Source organism: Anomalospiza imberbis, chromosome 19 (genome assembly GCF_031753505.1).
Source record: "Anomalospiza imberbis isolate Cuckoo-Finch-1a 21T00152 chromosome 19, ASM3175350v1, whole genome shotgun sequence".
In the NCBI taxonomy this organism is placed as follows: domain Eukaryota; kingdom Metazoa; phylum Chordata; class Aves; order Passeriformes; family Viduidae; genus Anomalospiza; species Anomalospiza imberbis.
This window is the reverse complement of record NC_089699.1, coordinates 9,396,827-9,411,179: the sequence shown is the minus strand read 5'-3', so window position 1 is coordinate 9,411,179 and position 14,353 is coordinate 9,396,827. Positions and strand designations below refer to the sequence as shown.

At 37.9% G+C, this 14,353-nt stretch overlaps 1 protein-coding gene across 12 annotated transcripts in view; it reads left to right on the top strand.

The window, feature by feature from the left end:
* The window catches only part of MBTD1 (mbt domain containing 1), a 35,633-nt gene extending 21,463 nt beyond the window's left edge, over window positions 1-14,170 (top strand). For 11 of the 12 annotated variants that reach the window (XM_068209633.1, XM_068209637.1, XM_068209642.1 and 8 more), the window contains 4 exons: window positions 2,246-2,328; window positions 2,647-2,881; window positions 3,464-3,541; window positions 10,269-14,170. In XM_068209633.1, coding sequence (XP_068065734.1) covers window positions 2,246-2,328; window positions 2,647-2,881; window positions 3,464-3,541; window positions 10,269-10,387 — 515 coding nt within the window. In that variant the 3' untranslated portion in view covers window positions 10,388-14,170. The remainder of the gene's footprint in view (window positions 1-2,245; window positions 2,329-2,646; window positions 2,882-3,463; window positions 3,542-10,268) is intronic. The other variant, XR_011005228.1, reaches the window with a different exon arrangement.
* The last annotated feature ends 183 nt before the right edge of the window (window positions 14,171-14,353 follow it).

The following is a 14,353-nucleotide window of genomic DNA, read 5'->3' as shown; positions in this document are numbered from 1 at the left end:
AAAAAGTTAGACTGGTTATTGGCTGAAATAATTTGCATTTGCTGTCAGAAACTGAGGATTCCACTAAGTCAATGGAAAATGTGGAAGTCACTAAAAGGGCTCTTCAGAAAGTGTCACTGGTTGGGAAGTCCTGGCCACCAAAACAATTAATGAACACTGTAAAGAATCTCAGGCAAATTCACAGCTACACCAGTCAATTTTTGGAAGGCTATAAAGAAACTTGAGCTTTAGGACTGTACACTAAATAAACCCCTCTGTGAGGAAAAGCTGTCTGTTCATAAGCACATGTGCCTACAGAAGACTTTGCCTCCCTTTTCCCATTTTTTGCCTTGGTCTGGCACATTTTAAGAAGCTCATAGCTGTATAACAGCAGATGACAACGATTTTCTATGGCTTTTTCCCTCCATTCTAATTCTTACAGACTTCTACTTGTATTTAATGAATTATTTTTCTAGGTGATAACTACAGTGTAATGCAACATGAAGAAAATAATTTCATACCATTTTTGTTGTGGTACAGTGACAACTCTGTCACCCTAGAGTGTGTGGAAAGTGCAGTCATACAGATTTAGTTTATTTTTCAGTCAGCTCATTTAGTGAATTTATTGTCTAGAAATTCATGGGCACCAGCATCCATCAAAAATCTGAGGTGCAGAGACTCTTGCTATAAAAGTTTTTATGGGAGAAAATGCTTGTATAGCAACACATATCAATCAATTTAGAAATATATATATGAAACTGATGAGACAGAATAGGAGAAAAACTTGCCTTTTGGTTTCACTCTTGAAACACTACTTTCAGAATGGGGCTTTTGTTGTTAGCACATTTAGGATATTTACAGTGTTTCTTGTATCATGGCAACCTAATCCTTTACCTCCATGTACATTTTCCCTTTTATTGCAGTTTTTCCTAAGTCCTGTGTCATCAGTGAGAGGTGATTATCAATCACACGTGCAATAATCTAAAAGTTATTTGGAAGAGGAATTACTAGCAGTAAAATACAGAGCAAAATTCACATTAGCAATTTTAATAGGACCAAAGTGATGAAAGCTCCTTAGCTCTAACGAGGAGGGTACTTTGCTTTCCAAATTATGGGCTGGAAAATGGACAGCTTCTTAATTCTGCCTGGTCTGACAAGGCCCATGTGCACATTTCCTGTGTGTGATGAACTTGAGTACAAATATATTGGTGTAGCAGAGGGATGTTACATTGAGAAGAAAAACATTAATACGCAGAACTAATACAGTATTGCCATTATTGATTAATTCTCCAGCTGCATCTGTTCATGGAGATATTCCATAGCCAGTGTGAGCACTCTTACTCAAGTTGCATTTAGTATTGTGGATAACTTCAGTTGCTGTGAAATCATTGGACTTTGCAAAGCTTATTCCTCCCCAACTTCTTCATCCCATACTGAAATCAGTAGATGAAGATGCTTAGGCATTTTGAGGGATGGGACTGAATTTTTGGGCTGTGGGTACTGAGAGTGGCAGCCTCTGCCCCCACAGAGGTGAGATCCAGACCTCTCCTGTAGCTCCCACACTACGCCCACTGCACTGCAGATTTTCGGGATGTCCATCACTGCACACTGCTGCAGAGAAATCCTCCAGGCTATTGTTGCTCCAGCTAGAATTAGAGATTTATTAGTTTAAGCAGTTGTTATAGTTGCTCAAAGGAAAAGATATTCCTGTGTTTTTTGCATATTCGGTAGCAGCTGCATATCTTTTTGAGGTATTTTCTTCCCTTTATAATAGCTTTTAAAAAATCCTCTAATTTTCCATATTACATATTACTGCTATTTTTACCCTTATTAAACTTTTAAAATATCCATGTTTATTCTTACCATTGGGTTTCTGACAATTTAAGTGTTTCAATAGTGGAGCTATTTCCCCACAGGGAAGAAACTGGATGTTCTCAATTATGTCATCTATTCTGGGTCATTTGTGTAGGGCATTTGTAGAGATAAGAATCTGCGTGGACAAAAAACTTCCAGTTTAAGAGATTAATCTTAACTTAAATCTTTTATGTTACCCAGTTCTTCATTCTTCTTGTTAGTTGCAAATGGGCTGTGTCTAGGTGGCTTTTTGTCCCTTAGATCAAAGCTCAGAGAGTGGAAGTTTCTGCTACTGATGTTTGACTTTTGTTGTTTTTTTAGCTGTAACACACTCCAAATGTGCTATTTTTGCTGTTGTTCTTACACATTAAGTTTGCAGTTGATGTATGAAAATGTTGTTTAAAATTCACAGGTTATGCAAAACTCCCTTTTAAATGGTTTGACTACCTCAGGGAAACTGACTCAATAGCAGCACCAGTAAAGCTCTTCAATAAGGTAATGAAATTATACATGTTTGTACTGGAATTAGTATCTTCTGTACATTTTTGCATGGTGCATGGGATGGAAATATATATGGGTATATTTCAAAATACAGTTTTGAAAAGCTAAAACTTTCAGAGATAAGAACCATTTGAGTAAACAAAGGTTGGTATCTCTGAAATGTTAAACAGAGGCAGAGGTACAGGAAACTTCATCCATCATACTTGATTTTTTTCTATATTAAGTGGATAGAAATCCCTGTTTCAGCACTGTGCTTAAACTATCTTGATGAACATGTCTGTTTGCTGATGTTTGCTGCCTTTGCTTCCCCAGGAAGTTCCAAACCATGGGTTTCATGTTGGCATGAAACTGGAGGCTGTAGATCTGATGGAGCCTCGCCTGGTGTGTGTGGCCACAGTGACGCGCATTATTCACCGGCTTCTGAGGATACACTTCGATGGGTGGGAAGATGAATATGATCAGTGGGTGGATTGTGAGTCTCCAGATCTGTATCCTGTGGGATGGTGTCAGCTCACTGGATACCAGCTTCAGCCTCCAGCGCCGCAGTGTGAGTCCTGCTTTGTCAGTAATGAAAATCAATTTAATGGGGGCTCATTTTCCTGATCTTTTCCACTTAGGTCCCCAGGCATAACAAAAATAGAAAAAACTCTTGCTAATGCTTGGAAGTTCTAATCTTTCCCACTTTGATTTCTAAAGTACTTCTGAGTGTTTTTTTACTATTTTTCAATGCCAGAAGATGCTGATTTGATGCTGGGGAAAAGCCTCTTGTCAGTTCTGGAGGAGCTCACTGAGAATTTATATTGCTTTAAGACTGCCAGTGTATCTGTTTCACCTCCTGAATTTGGTGGAACTCAGCCCCTGCAGAAGCTGTATCTAATTTATTACATCACAACTTGTCCTGTCAGATCAAGTGATAATAACTGATGAAATGCATTTCAAGAACTGCTTTTTAATAAGAGAGTAATGAGCACTTTCTTGTTTAGCAGTTTAATGCAAATTGGTTTTCCACAGTAAATTTCTGTCTTTGTTCAGTCATTAAGGAAAAATTCTGTAACTGTGTAGCAGCTTTGACACATTTTAAAGGGTTTTTTTTAAATAAGCATAAATTTTGAATTCTTCATTTTTGCAGCATCAAGAGATAGCCAGTCAACTTCATCCAAACAGAAGAAGAAAGCTAAATCACAGCAGTATAAAGGACATAAGAAAAGTGGGTGACAAAACAGTGTTTGCACTTTACCTGATGTTTGAAAGTTTGTGGTCTCTACCTAAGTCCCTGTTCTATTTGGAAATGTTTGTGTCTAAGCAGGTGTTATGCTTAAAGGTGCAGTATGCCACAAAAGGAACTTCTTCATTGAGAATAACCATTTTTTATAACTCATGATAGGGTAGATGTTGCTAATAATAATAATAATAATAATCTATGAATTGTAGATGGAAAGTGGTTAAAATATTTTTGTATTCTGACATAATTTCAGTTAAATAATATATTGGCTGTGTACTGTACTGGTAGTTGTACTGCCCTGTACAAAATACTCGGGTATCAACACAGTTTTCCCTCTGCTCTCTGTAACACAGATGAAGGAATAAGAGCCAAGTTACTGGGATCAGAAAGAATGAGGTGTAGAAAATTTAAATTAGCATCTAACTGGCTTCTCTTTGAAACAAAAAAGCTACTTATTTGCCAGATTTTTTGGTTTAGGCATCTGTGTAAATTAAGCTTTTGTGCTATTACTTTCAGAAATAAACAGCATTGCTGTATGTGGCTGTTCTTGTCACAGTAAAATACAGTAATGACATTTTTAAGAATCTGCAGTGTTCAGGTACTTTCCACAGTAATTAATTCCCTTGGAAGCAAGTTGTCAAAATATAAAATCAGCTTGCTTAATTTAATCCTGTTTCCATAGTATTTTGCTGTTGTATTGAACTAATGTGAGGAATTAAAACCTTGTCTTCCTGGTCAGTTTGTGAATGGATCTATTAAGGCCAATTGGAACCTTCTTCCCCAGTCATTGAGAATACAACCTATGCTGTGTTGATCTTTGGGGATGAAAAGGAGTTGGCTGGTGAGTGCCACAGATAAAACAGATGTCTTGGAAGTTCTTAGAACCTCCTGTTAAGTGCCTCAAACATTGCACTGGTTTTCTTTTCTGATGTTGGAGGAAATAAACAGTAAAATCCAGATCCTTTTCAGAATTTTGCAGCAATATTTTTTAAATAGAATTCAGGTACTGGAAAACTCCTGATTTGAGAATATCCAGGGAAAGCTGTGAGTGCTGTTGCATTAAGCTAGAGAAATACGGCTCTGGTAATGGTTAATTACCTTTGTGTAAGACCTGTTTTTGGATGATTCTGCACAGTCTGAGCAGGTATTGTTTAGCAAGCTGTTCTAGACCATCATACTTTTTACCTTATCCCTTTCCTAATACCTACTACCTGTCTTACAGTAAGCATGTTTTCCCAAACCTGGAAAATTAATTTATCTTACTTGGTGCAATGGGAATCTTTAGTATAGCTTTAGAAAATTTAGTCTGTGGAAATTTGTTCTTCACTTCTTACTAACCTAAGGTAAATGTTGCCTGTGGCAGCAAAGAAAACTTCTGATTGTGTTTGGAACTGTTTGTTCAATACTAAGAAATCCTCTTAATCACCAGAAGATGAGAGAATGACATCATGAACAGTTAGAGCCAGCTGCCTCCTGTATGGGTTTTTTCCTAAGTAGGTCATAGCAATGGAAGTGCTGAGTCACAGGAAATAACACTAAAAATGTCTTTTGAAGCTTTTTCTTGTTCAGCACTTGCAAATAAAATAGAAAGTTATTTTGTAAAGGATTTCAGTCACAAAACCATATAAAGCAGATATTTTTATGGTACCATGTAAAGTCACCACAAATTATTAACAAAAACCTCTGTCTAAAATGAGGTTAGTTTTAGCAGGGCAGGGTTATTTCCACACATTTTTCTCATGTGCTCACAGCACAGCCCAGGATGTCATGGATGCCATTGAGTGATTTTGCTGTGTGTAAAGATGCAGATTTCTGCTGCAGTGTCCCCTCCTTCCTGGGAGCAGTGGGAGTGCACATGCTCAAAGCAGAACTGATTGCATCATAAACACTTTGGGAATGTTTTTGTGGATACTTGAGAACCTCCCCCAGTTCCCTTTCTGATAGTGCTTGTTTCAGTGAGTATGGTTTTGTGCTGTGTGCCTGCTTCTCACAAGGCTGTGCAGGTGACTTCTTGAAGGGTAACATGCCAGCATGCCTGGACAATTAATTAATAATGAAGGATGCAATACTTGCTGGTATTCTCTGCTTCCTCTTGGGTGTGTATATCAGAATAAGGTTACTGAAATTATAATCTGACCTCTATATTTTCGAGGTTGGGATTCTGTAGACACCATTCTGCCTCATTAATCTCTCTATAAGGCTCATCCTGAAGTTGTCTTATAAGAAGAATATTTAAGCAAGGTGGTATCTTTAGAACATGCATAATCAGTTGCCTTTTCAGGGCTGGGCTTTTGTTTGTCCATCTGACAGTGCTGATAGGACTTGAAGCATTAGTTTTTAAGTAGCTGAAAGCATTGATTTGTGTCACAAATCTTGTACCCTCAATGCTACAGAGAACATGCCTTGAGTGCAGAATGGGAGCATCTTAGTGATAAAGGAGAAATTTGGTAATTTGTATGGGAAATGTATCAATAACACTTTATGAATGCAGTGTTTAATAATTTGAGGGCATTTTAGAAGTTTTTTTGCTACGTACTAAAATAGTTATTTGTGTTTGTAAGGCACTGTAAAAATGGGAAATACCATTCTAAGGGAATTAAGAGCATGTATTTTTAGAGGTGATAAACTTTGTCTGGAGAGGATTATTTCCCCAGAAGCATCCTTCTGTCTCGTAGGCACACACACTGAACCAACTGCAGCCTGAAACTGAGCCAAGATATCTTGGGTGTCCAGGCAGAGGAATGTATGTGACTGCGCAGTGTAGCTGCAGCAGAAGTAATTCACAGTATTTGTATTTCATTGATAGAGCAGGAAATAAGTGGGTCATGGTACAAAGCAATGCCTTTGAAGTCCTACCCACAGCCTATAGAATTCAGGGACTACAATGTGGCTGTTGAGAACAATATTCCCAACAATAACTAAACGGTGCCGTTGTTCAGGCCCTAGTTTTTGAGACTGGGTGACTATCAATCAGAGCCATTTCTCAGTGAACAGTCAGAGTTGCCTGATGCACTTTAACTCGAGTGTTTATTTTAGTTTGACTTGATGTTTAGAGAGGAAGATACCAGTTGGGAAGAAACCTGTCAGTTTGTCCAGCCCACCCATGGCAGGTGAGGTGCGGAGGAGCTTCTCTGGGGATGACGAGTTGATTCCTCCTCCATACCGAGCCCTTCCAGCACAGACAGCCCCGGAGGCCTTCCAGCCTCCCAGGAATAGCCAGGAGTTCAATCCTAGCCTCCAAACAGGTAACTCACAGCAGTGTGTCAATGCAGAGTGGGAAGCTATGGTCCAGGGTGTCGTGTGCTGACTCATCCAATCTTTCTTTTTTCCCTTTTTCCTTTGAATTTTAGTTGGTTTAATTTTTTCTGCTAGAGAGCTTTTCATTCTCACTGATTCACCATGTCATTGAATTAATGGGTTTAGAATTTCAGAGGAAGAAGGTTGTGGGTTACTGAGAATCCCAGAGGGGCTCTGCAGATTGTTAAAATACAAAAGATTCACCCTGTAAAACTGAATGGCAATGTAGATCTGGGAATATTGGATGTAAGTAGGTCATTATTGTGTATTATCCTTTGCAGAAAAAATAACTATATGCTGTAAATAAACATTTTTGTCTTTGTATCAGAAAAAGGCAGTCATATGGGAAAATATCTTTGGAATGTGTTATTTGAAATTTTGTGGATTACTAAGAAAATATATTTGAAGCAGTATAATTGTGCATCTGTATGAGTGAGCAGAGAAAAACTTTTAAAAATTAATTCCTAATATTGAAGTAGATTAAAATTTTGAACTTAAGTATAGTTTACATAATGTAATCAATCTCCAATTATACAAGTTCACTTCAAGGATCTGGTAGTTTTTCTCTTCCCTTTTCCTGATATCTCTGGCAACAAAATGAAGCAAATTATTGCTAGCAAACATATTGTGGCAATAGGAACCGTCATACAGGCTGGATGATGCTCTCCCTGCAGGACAGTTGCCAGGTTGACATATTTAGCTTCAGATTTGCTTGATTACTCCCTTAAGCTTGCCTTAGTCTGCATAGGCTGCCCTGTCTCTTTTGACTTTGGAATACATCCAGAACAGTTTCTCTTGTCCATGTGTTATCCATTAACAGACTGGGGAAAAAAGACACCCACATGCCACCTTTTAGGCCCCGAGGAAAACTTTTACTCTCTTTTGCACACCCCTCTCAAGATCCTTTCTCAGGACCCTCCTCCCTTTAGTTTCACTTCATGTTCCTACTGGTGTGTACATGCCATGTTTAACAGAGCCTTTGATGCTAAAGAAAAGCCTTGCTTATGGAACAGTGTTCTGGGGCATCTATTTCTGCACAATTATTCTTTTGTGCCAAATCTGCACCTACATTGCATTTCTATAGTGCAAAGACATACACAGTCTGAATTTCTGTGTCATTAGATCTCACAGTTCCTATGAAACACCTGTGTTCCTTGGTTTCTGCTACTCAGTGATCAGTTGAGGGGATGATTATGATTAATTGAGGGGAACTTTTCAACACTGAGTTTTGGTAAGGCCAGACAAAATTAATTTTGTTTGTGGTGTGGTTACCATACCTTTTCAGTCTCTTGGAAGGAGGCATCACCTTGACACCATCTAATCAGTTTAGAACTTGTTTGAGATTGGCCAGAACTCATTAATTACGTGCATATTCCTCAACATCATTCATTGCCTGATATTGGAGTAGCTGTAGGACATATGCAGACACAGTGCAGGGGATGTTTGCATGGCTTTGAATGGAGTCAGTGGAAGATGAGTAAAAAAACAGTGTCTGTTCTGAAACTTCTTGTCCATGGGAGATCTCAGTAAGGGTTCAAACCCAATTCTTTCCGCTTTTGTATTGTCATGAGCACAGGAGAAAGGTTCAGCTCTTCACCTTGGTTTGTATGAAGTGGTTTTGCTCTCTAGCAAATTCCTGGTGCTGCTTTAGAGTGCATAAGTACTTTGCATCTTTCAGTCATCTGAAATGATCTCTTGAGCACTGAAATTCACCTGTTGGACTGCTTCATTTTTAAAAAGAACCTACAGCCAGCCTTGCAGAGGAGGAGACTGTTCCCAGAGATTCACCCAACTCTGGAGCATATTGCTCTATTTGTGTTGGTTTTGGGAGGTTTGAATGTCATGGCATCAGACAGTCTGTCTTTGTGTCCTGGCAAATCACTGAGATGATGTAAAAAGGAAGTACCTGGCCCAATCTACATTCCTTTTCCTTCAGATGGGTAACTTCTATTAGTTTTCCTTTTTCTTTTTTCAAGCAATTTGGTGTGTAGCTGTAACTAAGCTTTTCTAATGGAAGATGGTAGTTAAAAGCTGTATAATAGGAACAAATGAAGTAAGATACCATTAAATATCTAAATGTTAGCACTTTGGTTCAAGTGAGCCAGAAATAATCCAAGTCATGGCAACTGCTGTTACTTCTCTACCTGCAGGAGTTTCCTGCTCGGAGGGGAGAAGGGAAACAAGGTGGGTGGTGGGTTGGTTTGTATCCCTGACCTCTGTGTAGCCTTTGCTTAAGGCATTGCAGCTACTCTGAGGAAGCAGCCACTTGTGTGTCTAACCATTTAAACAGCACTTTGCTGCCCCCCAGGGATCAGGAATCTTGGTCAGAGTTGGGCATGATGCAGGGAAAAGTATTTGGGAGAAAAAAATAAGGAAGGGATTGTGGGCTCTGTAGGTGGGAGGAGGAGTCTATTAAAGAAAGATGAGGACAGCTTGCATTATGCTGCAGCAACTTTTGACATCATCTACTATCTTAATTTTCAAATTTTATTTTTTTTTAGCTCAAGAGCTTGTTTCAACACATAATATTTTTAAAAGAATAATCAAATAGCTTATAAATTACTGCAGGGCTATCAGTAGCAGCAAGTTCTGGATTGGGGTGTTTTCCTTTCTCTGCATATTTCTGCATTTCAAGACACATTGACAAGATATATAAACTTTATATCGAATAATTATAAACCTAGATAATTTTCTCATTCATTTGGGCATAGAGAATAATTTATTTTTGTATAATCAACCCTTTAATGTGGGTACTGCACCTTTAATGAACATTTACATGTTTTGTTTTCAGTGTTCTTTTCATTGTGCTCATATTTTGATAATCATCTCTATTTGTTAGTAAAACTGGAAAAGTAATTTTGACATTGCTATTGATAATATCTTTCTCTTAATCTCATTTCTATTTAATTTTGACAAAGGAAGAGAAGATTAAAACTACAAAAAAATGTTTTGCTTTAATGAAACTTAACTTCTGGGATCTTAAAATTTTATTAATAGATTGAGAAATGTTTGTCAATATGTTTTGTTGTCTCACATAGACTGTTTGCAATAACTGGGCTAAGTAATTTGAATTGTAGTTTAACTGTTGGCCATTTCCAATCTCATTTTCGCTTGCGTAAAGACTAAATAGGAAGCAAAGTGGTTTAAAAGTTAAAGTGATTTAAAATACTCAGTTCTTGAGAAAATCTGGTAGGGAATATATTACTGTAAGTAATTTGAAATCTGTTAATATTAGAGCATAACTTACAATTCCACCTGCACTCACAAAGTGTCTGTTCTCTGTGGGATCCTGAGCGTTAAAGCATCACTAAAATGCAGCATATAAGAAAATGGGGGCTCTGGGATGCTCCCAAAATCTATAATATTAAGAAAATTTAAATTATATAGATGTTTAATGTGAATTTTTGATTTGTAGTGACTTCGTTGCAGCTGAAGGAGGAGTTGCTGGATGGAGAGGAGTACAGCTTCCTGCAGGGAACGTCTGACCAGGAAAGCAATGGCTCTGCCAGCTACTACATCAAACAGGAACCCTGAGGAAGCTCCCAGGAGTGAGGGGCACAGCATTGGTGATAGGAAAAGAGCCTTTCTCCAAGACTGACTGATTCTATTCCCACTTGGATGGTGCAGTTCAGGTGACTGTGCCTGGGGTGCTTTGCTAAATGTATATGAATTAGACTCCGTTCAGAATTTTTTGGAAGGGCGGGGAAACTATTTTAGTGAAAAAGATTTTTCAATTTATTAAAAACAAAAACAAAGGACACTTTTGTGTTGTATTTGAAGCTTTTGAAAGAATTTTGTAATATTTTCAAGTTCAGATTTATTGTGCATTGTTAACAAGAACTGAAATTCTAATTTTTTTGTAAGATTAAAGTTTATTCAGCATGATTGTGGGAAGCAGTTGGAGGAAGATATAGTTGCAAATACAAACGAACTGTCATAACAAATGAACCTTTTTGGTACAAGTTGGGAGACTGTTAGACTCTTGTGAACTGCACTGGTCACGCCTCTGGTTTTTTTTTAATTGTGAAAATAAGGCTTTAAAGCCCTGATTTAAAGGCATAAATTATATATGGAAGACAGTCCTGTAAAGCTCTACTCAGTGAGTAGCCCCAAGTGCAACGGAGCCATCGCCTGAGGAAGATTTTAACTTTTCAAGATGTTTTTATTTAGTTTAAAATACCCTTTTTTATATAAGGTTTTTGTTTTTTTAACGTTCTTTAGGGTCTGATTCAGTGCCCATTAATATCAGTAGCCTTGTCTCTGCCGACTGCAGTGGGCATTGGATTGGATCTATAAAGCTCTTGTCTGTATATGAATGTCTGTAGTCTTGGAATGCTTCAGCAAATGTTTACAGAGCCCTATGCCAAACTGGAACTTCGGAAAATTCTCTTATTGGAAGATTAGTTGTAGCTCTGAATTTTGACTGAAGAAGCAGCTTAGATGGACAGTCACTAAGGATTCTCTTGGTAGTGGGAATGAACTTGTGAGTATTCTTGTGATTTTTTTTTTTTTTCCATTCAGAAAGCCCTAAATGTTTCTTTACCATCTTAAATATTTATCTCTGATAGTTCAGAACTGATGTGCCACATGGTTTCAGGTGATCTGAAAGGAGCTCTACATTGTGGATGAAAAATTAGTTCAGTCCTGCATAGCCTGCAATATTCATGTCTTGCTGCAATAGTGTAACATAGGAGTTGAGAACAGTATCAAAATCACGTGGTTTTAGTCTATAATTCATAAATTGGATTTGCCTGTTGCCTGGAATTCTTGTCTCATGTCAAGCATCCCATTGGCCCCAACTGGTCAACTTCCAGATTTTTACAAGGCAAAAGTCACATGAAAGGGTGAAAATGATGACCGTTTAAACACAAAGTATTTTTGCAGGAGCTCTTAATAATTTGAATTTTATCTTTCCATATTTTCAACTTTTGTACATTTTTTAAATGGAGTTGATGAGTGAGGTAGTTGATCAGCCCTGCAGAGCTGTGACTGGAAGAATGTGCATCAAGAGCTTTAGCTTTTACCAGTAAGGTTCATTAACTAAACTCTCAGGAATTATAAGTTCTGTAAGTGCTTCTGGGTCTTCACAGGTCCCCTTCAGAGCAGTACAATGATCATCTGACTCTTGACCATAAATTAGGGCTTAAAAAAATATTGATCAAAAATTACTAAGATCTGTATCCTACAGCCTAAGAAATGCTTTAAGGATATCAACCCACAGAGCCCCGGGAGACCATTTTTTGTATATTGTTGTTTGAGCTTAAAAAAAAAAAGTGCATAGAAAGTTGAAAACCAGCAATTTGATTATTTTCTAAAATATTGCTCCAACTTTAGGTACATAGTATCAGTGATATACACAGGTTTACCTCATTCTATGCAAGAGGGGTTAATTATGTAAAGTTTTGTATTTACTACAGGAAGTAAAACATGTGCTGTATAGTGTAGGAATGTCTGGAATTCTCTTCTCCCTTACTGGTAAAATTTCTTAAATAACAGCCTGTTTTTAACCACAGCTTCTTCTATTGACAGAATCTGTTAATCTGATTACAAGAATCTATAACTTCAGCTGGTAAAGACATTTTAGCTCCCTGAAATAGCCATAAAAAGGACTTTGTTGGACCTGGTAGTCTTCAATAGCTTATCTCAGATTCTGACCCACCCATGATGTTTATTTTGAACAGCCTATAGTGGAGAACTAGGATTAGAGACCATTGTAGTGACACTTTGAGCCTTGATTGTTTTCCTGTGTTCTCAATTTAATCTGCTGTAAAATCCAGCTCTGCAAGCATTGATTTCATTTGGTAAGTATAGCACTATTGATTTTTTTTTTTTTTAATGCAACAACTTGCAGGTTGTCCCATCAGCTGGAACAAGGTTCTCAGAGTCTTGCTTTCTTCTCTCATCAACAGCTTCTGACTTCAGTAGAAAAACTGTTGCATTAATTAGTGTGTCATAATGTAGACGGTCGGGCTAGTTAATGAGTGAGGTGCATTGCCCAGTCGCTAAACTGAGTATTGCCCTGAGTATTGCCCAGGCTCATCCCTGATTTCAGAGTTGGTCTTCAAATGTCAAGAGGGAAAATTAGTCTTAAAATACTTCCTGTGTTGGGAGAAATATAAGAATCTGTTCTAAAGTCTGTCGGTCTTTATAATATTCTGTTATTCATCAAACACTAAAGTCTGTGAGGTGATGTATGTTCTCGGGTACCCATGTGACTTCAGCAGCTGGTGAAATGCCTTTTGTGTCTCTGAGTTCATAATATGCCTCAGTTGTGTAATTGTCAAGTACAGTGACATCTGTGCTAAGCAAACCATGGAAAGAGCTGCTGGAAGTCATTTGCTGAGGAGCAGCTCAGGGAAAACCTGAGCAAGGTGCTACCAGGGATGTGATCCCCAGAGAAGCTGAGGGCTGTCCCTGTGGCAGCTCCCTGGCTTTGCAAAGCATTCCCGTGGCTCTGGGATGTTTCTCTTGGCTTTCAAGCAGTGGCACCTGCCTGAGAGAGCAGCAGATGTTGGACACCTCAAACCTTCGGTGGCGTCGGACTAATTCTGGCGTTTGGCACAGCAGGTTTTTCTGACCATGAGGCAGCCCAGGCCCTGTCCCTGACTTGGCTGCTGCCCCTCTTTTCTTGTTCCAGATCTCTCTGCTGATCTTTGATTATTACATTATTTTCAGTAGAACTCCCTAACCTGTTCCTTGCTGCATCTGAGGAAAGCTACAGCAGTTATTGATTCCTTGTTCTATGGATACTAACACGGGTTTCAGTGTTTGTTTTGGGTTTTTTATTGTTGTTTTCTGTGATGTGAATACCCTCCCTCGATCTTTGTATGATGGTGCTAATACATTTGGTAACAATCCTTTATTGGGAAGGGATTTTTTAAAACTGTGATTTCAGCTGAATTTTTCTTCCTTTTGATTTTTTTTCATATTTAAAATGAAAAGCCACAACCATTTATACAAAAAAGGCATCAGCTTTGGCCCCTGGGAAAATGTTGGGGCAGGAATCAAGAATAAACAAATGGGTTTTTACATAATTTCTGTATGTATTTGATATATAGATCAATATCTGTACAAATTTAATCTTTTATTTTCTTGGTAATTTGTGTGGTCAGTGAGAGAGCATTTAAAGCTTTCTCATGCAATGTACATAACTCAGTGAAAAAATGCTTTTGGAAAAATTAATGTTACTTTCATTTTTACAAGACTGCAGATTTTCAGCATGGATGTGAAAAGCATTAAAATCATAACGTTGTGTACAAGATGAAAATAATTCACTAAATTTGCCTTTTTTACACAAAATAAAAATGATTAAAAGTCTTTTTCTGAATAGTGATTGTTTTGTTTAAAACACTCTTAACCCTATTAAAAATACCCACAATCCATAAAAACATGAGTATTTTACAGAATTTTAAGTATGTTTGTGTGACAACAAATCGTGTGGGGCCCTGAGCACAAGGTAAGGGTTTTGGTAAGAGAAGGTGAATTAAAGAAGCATTTCAG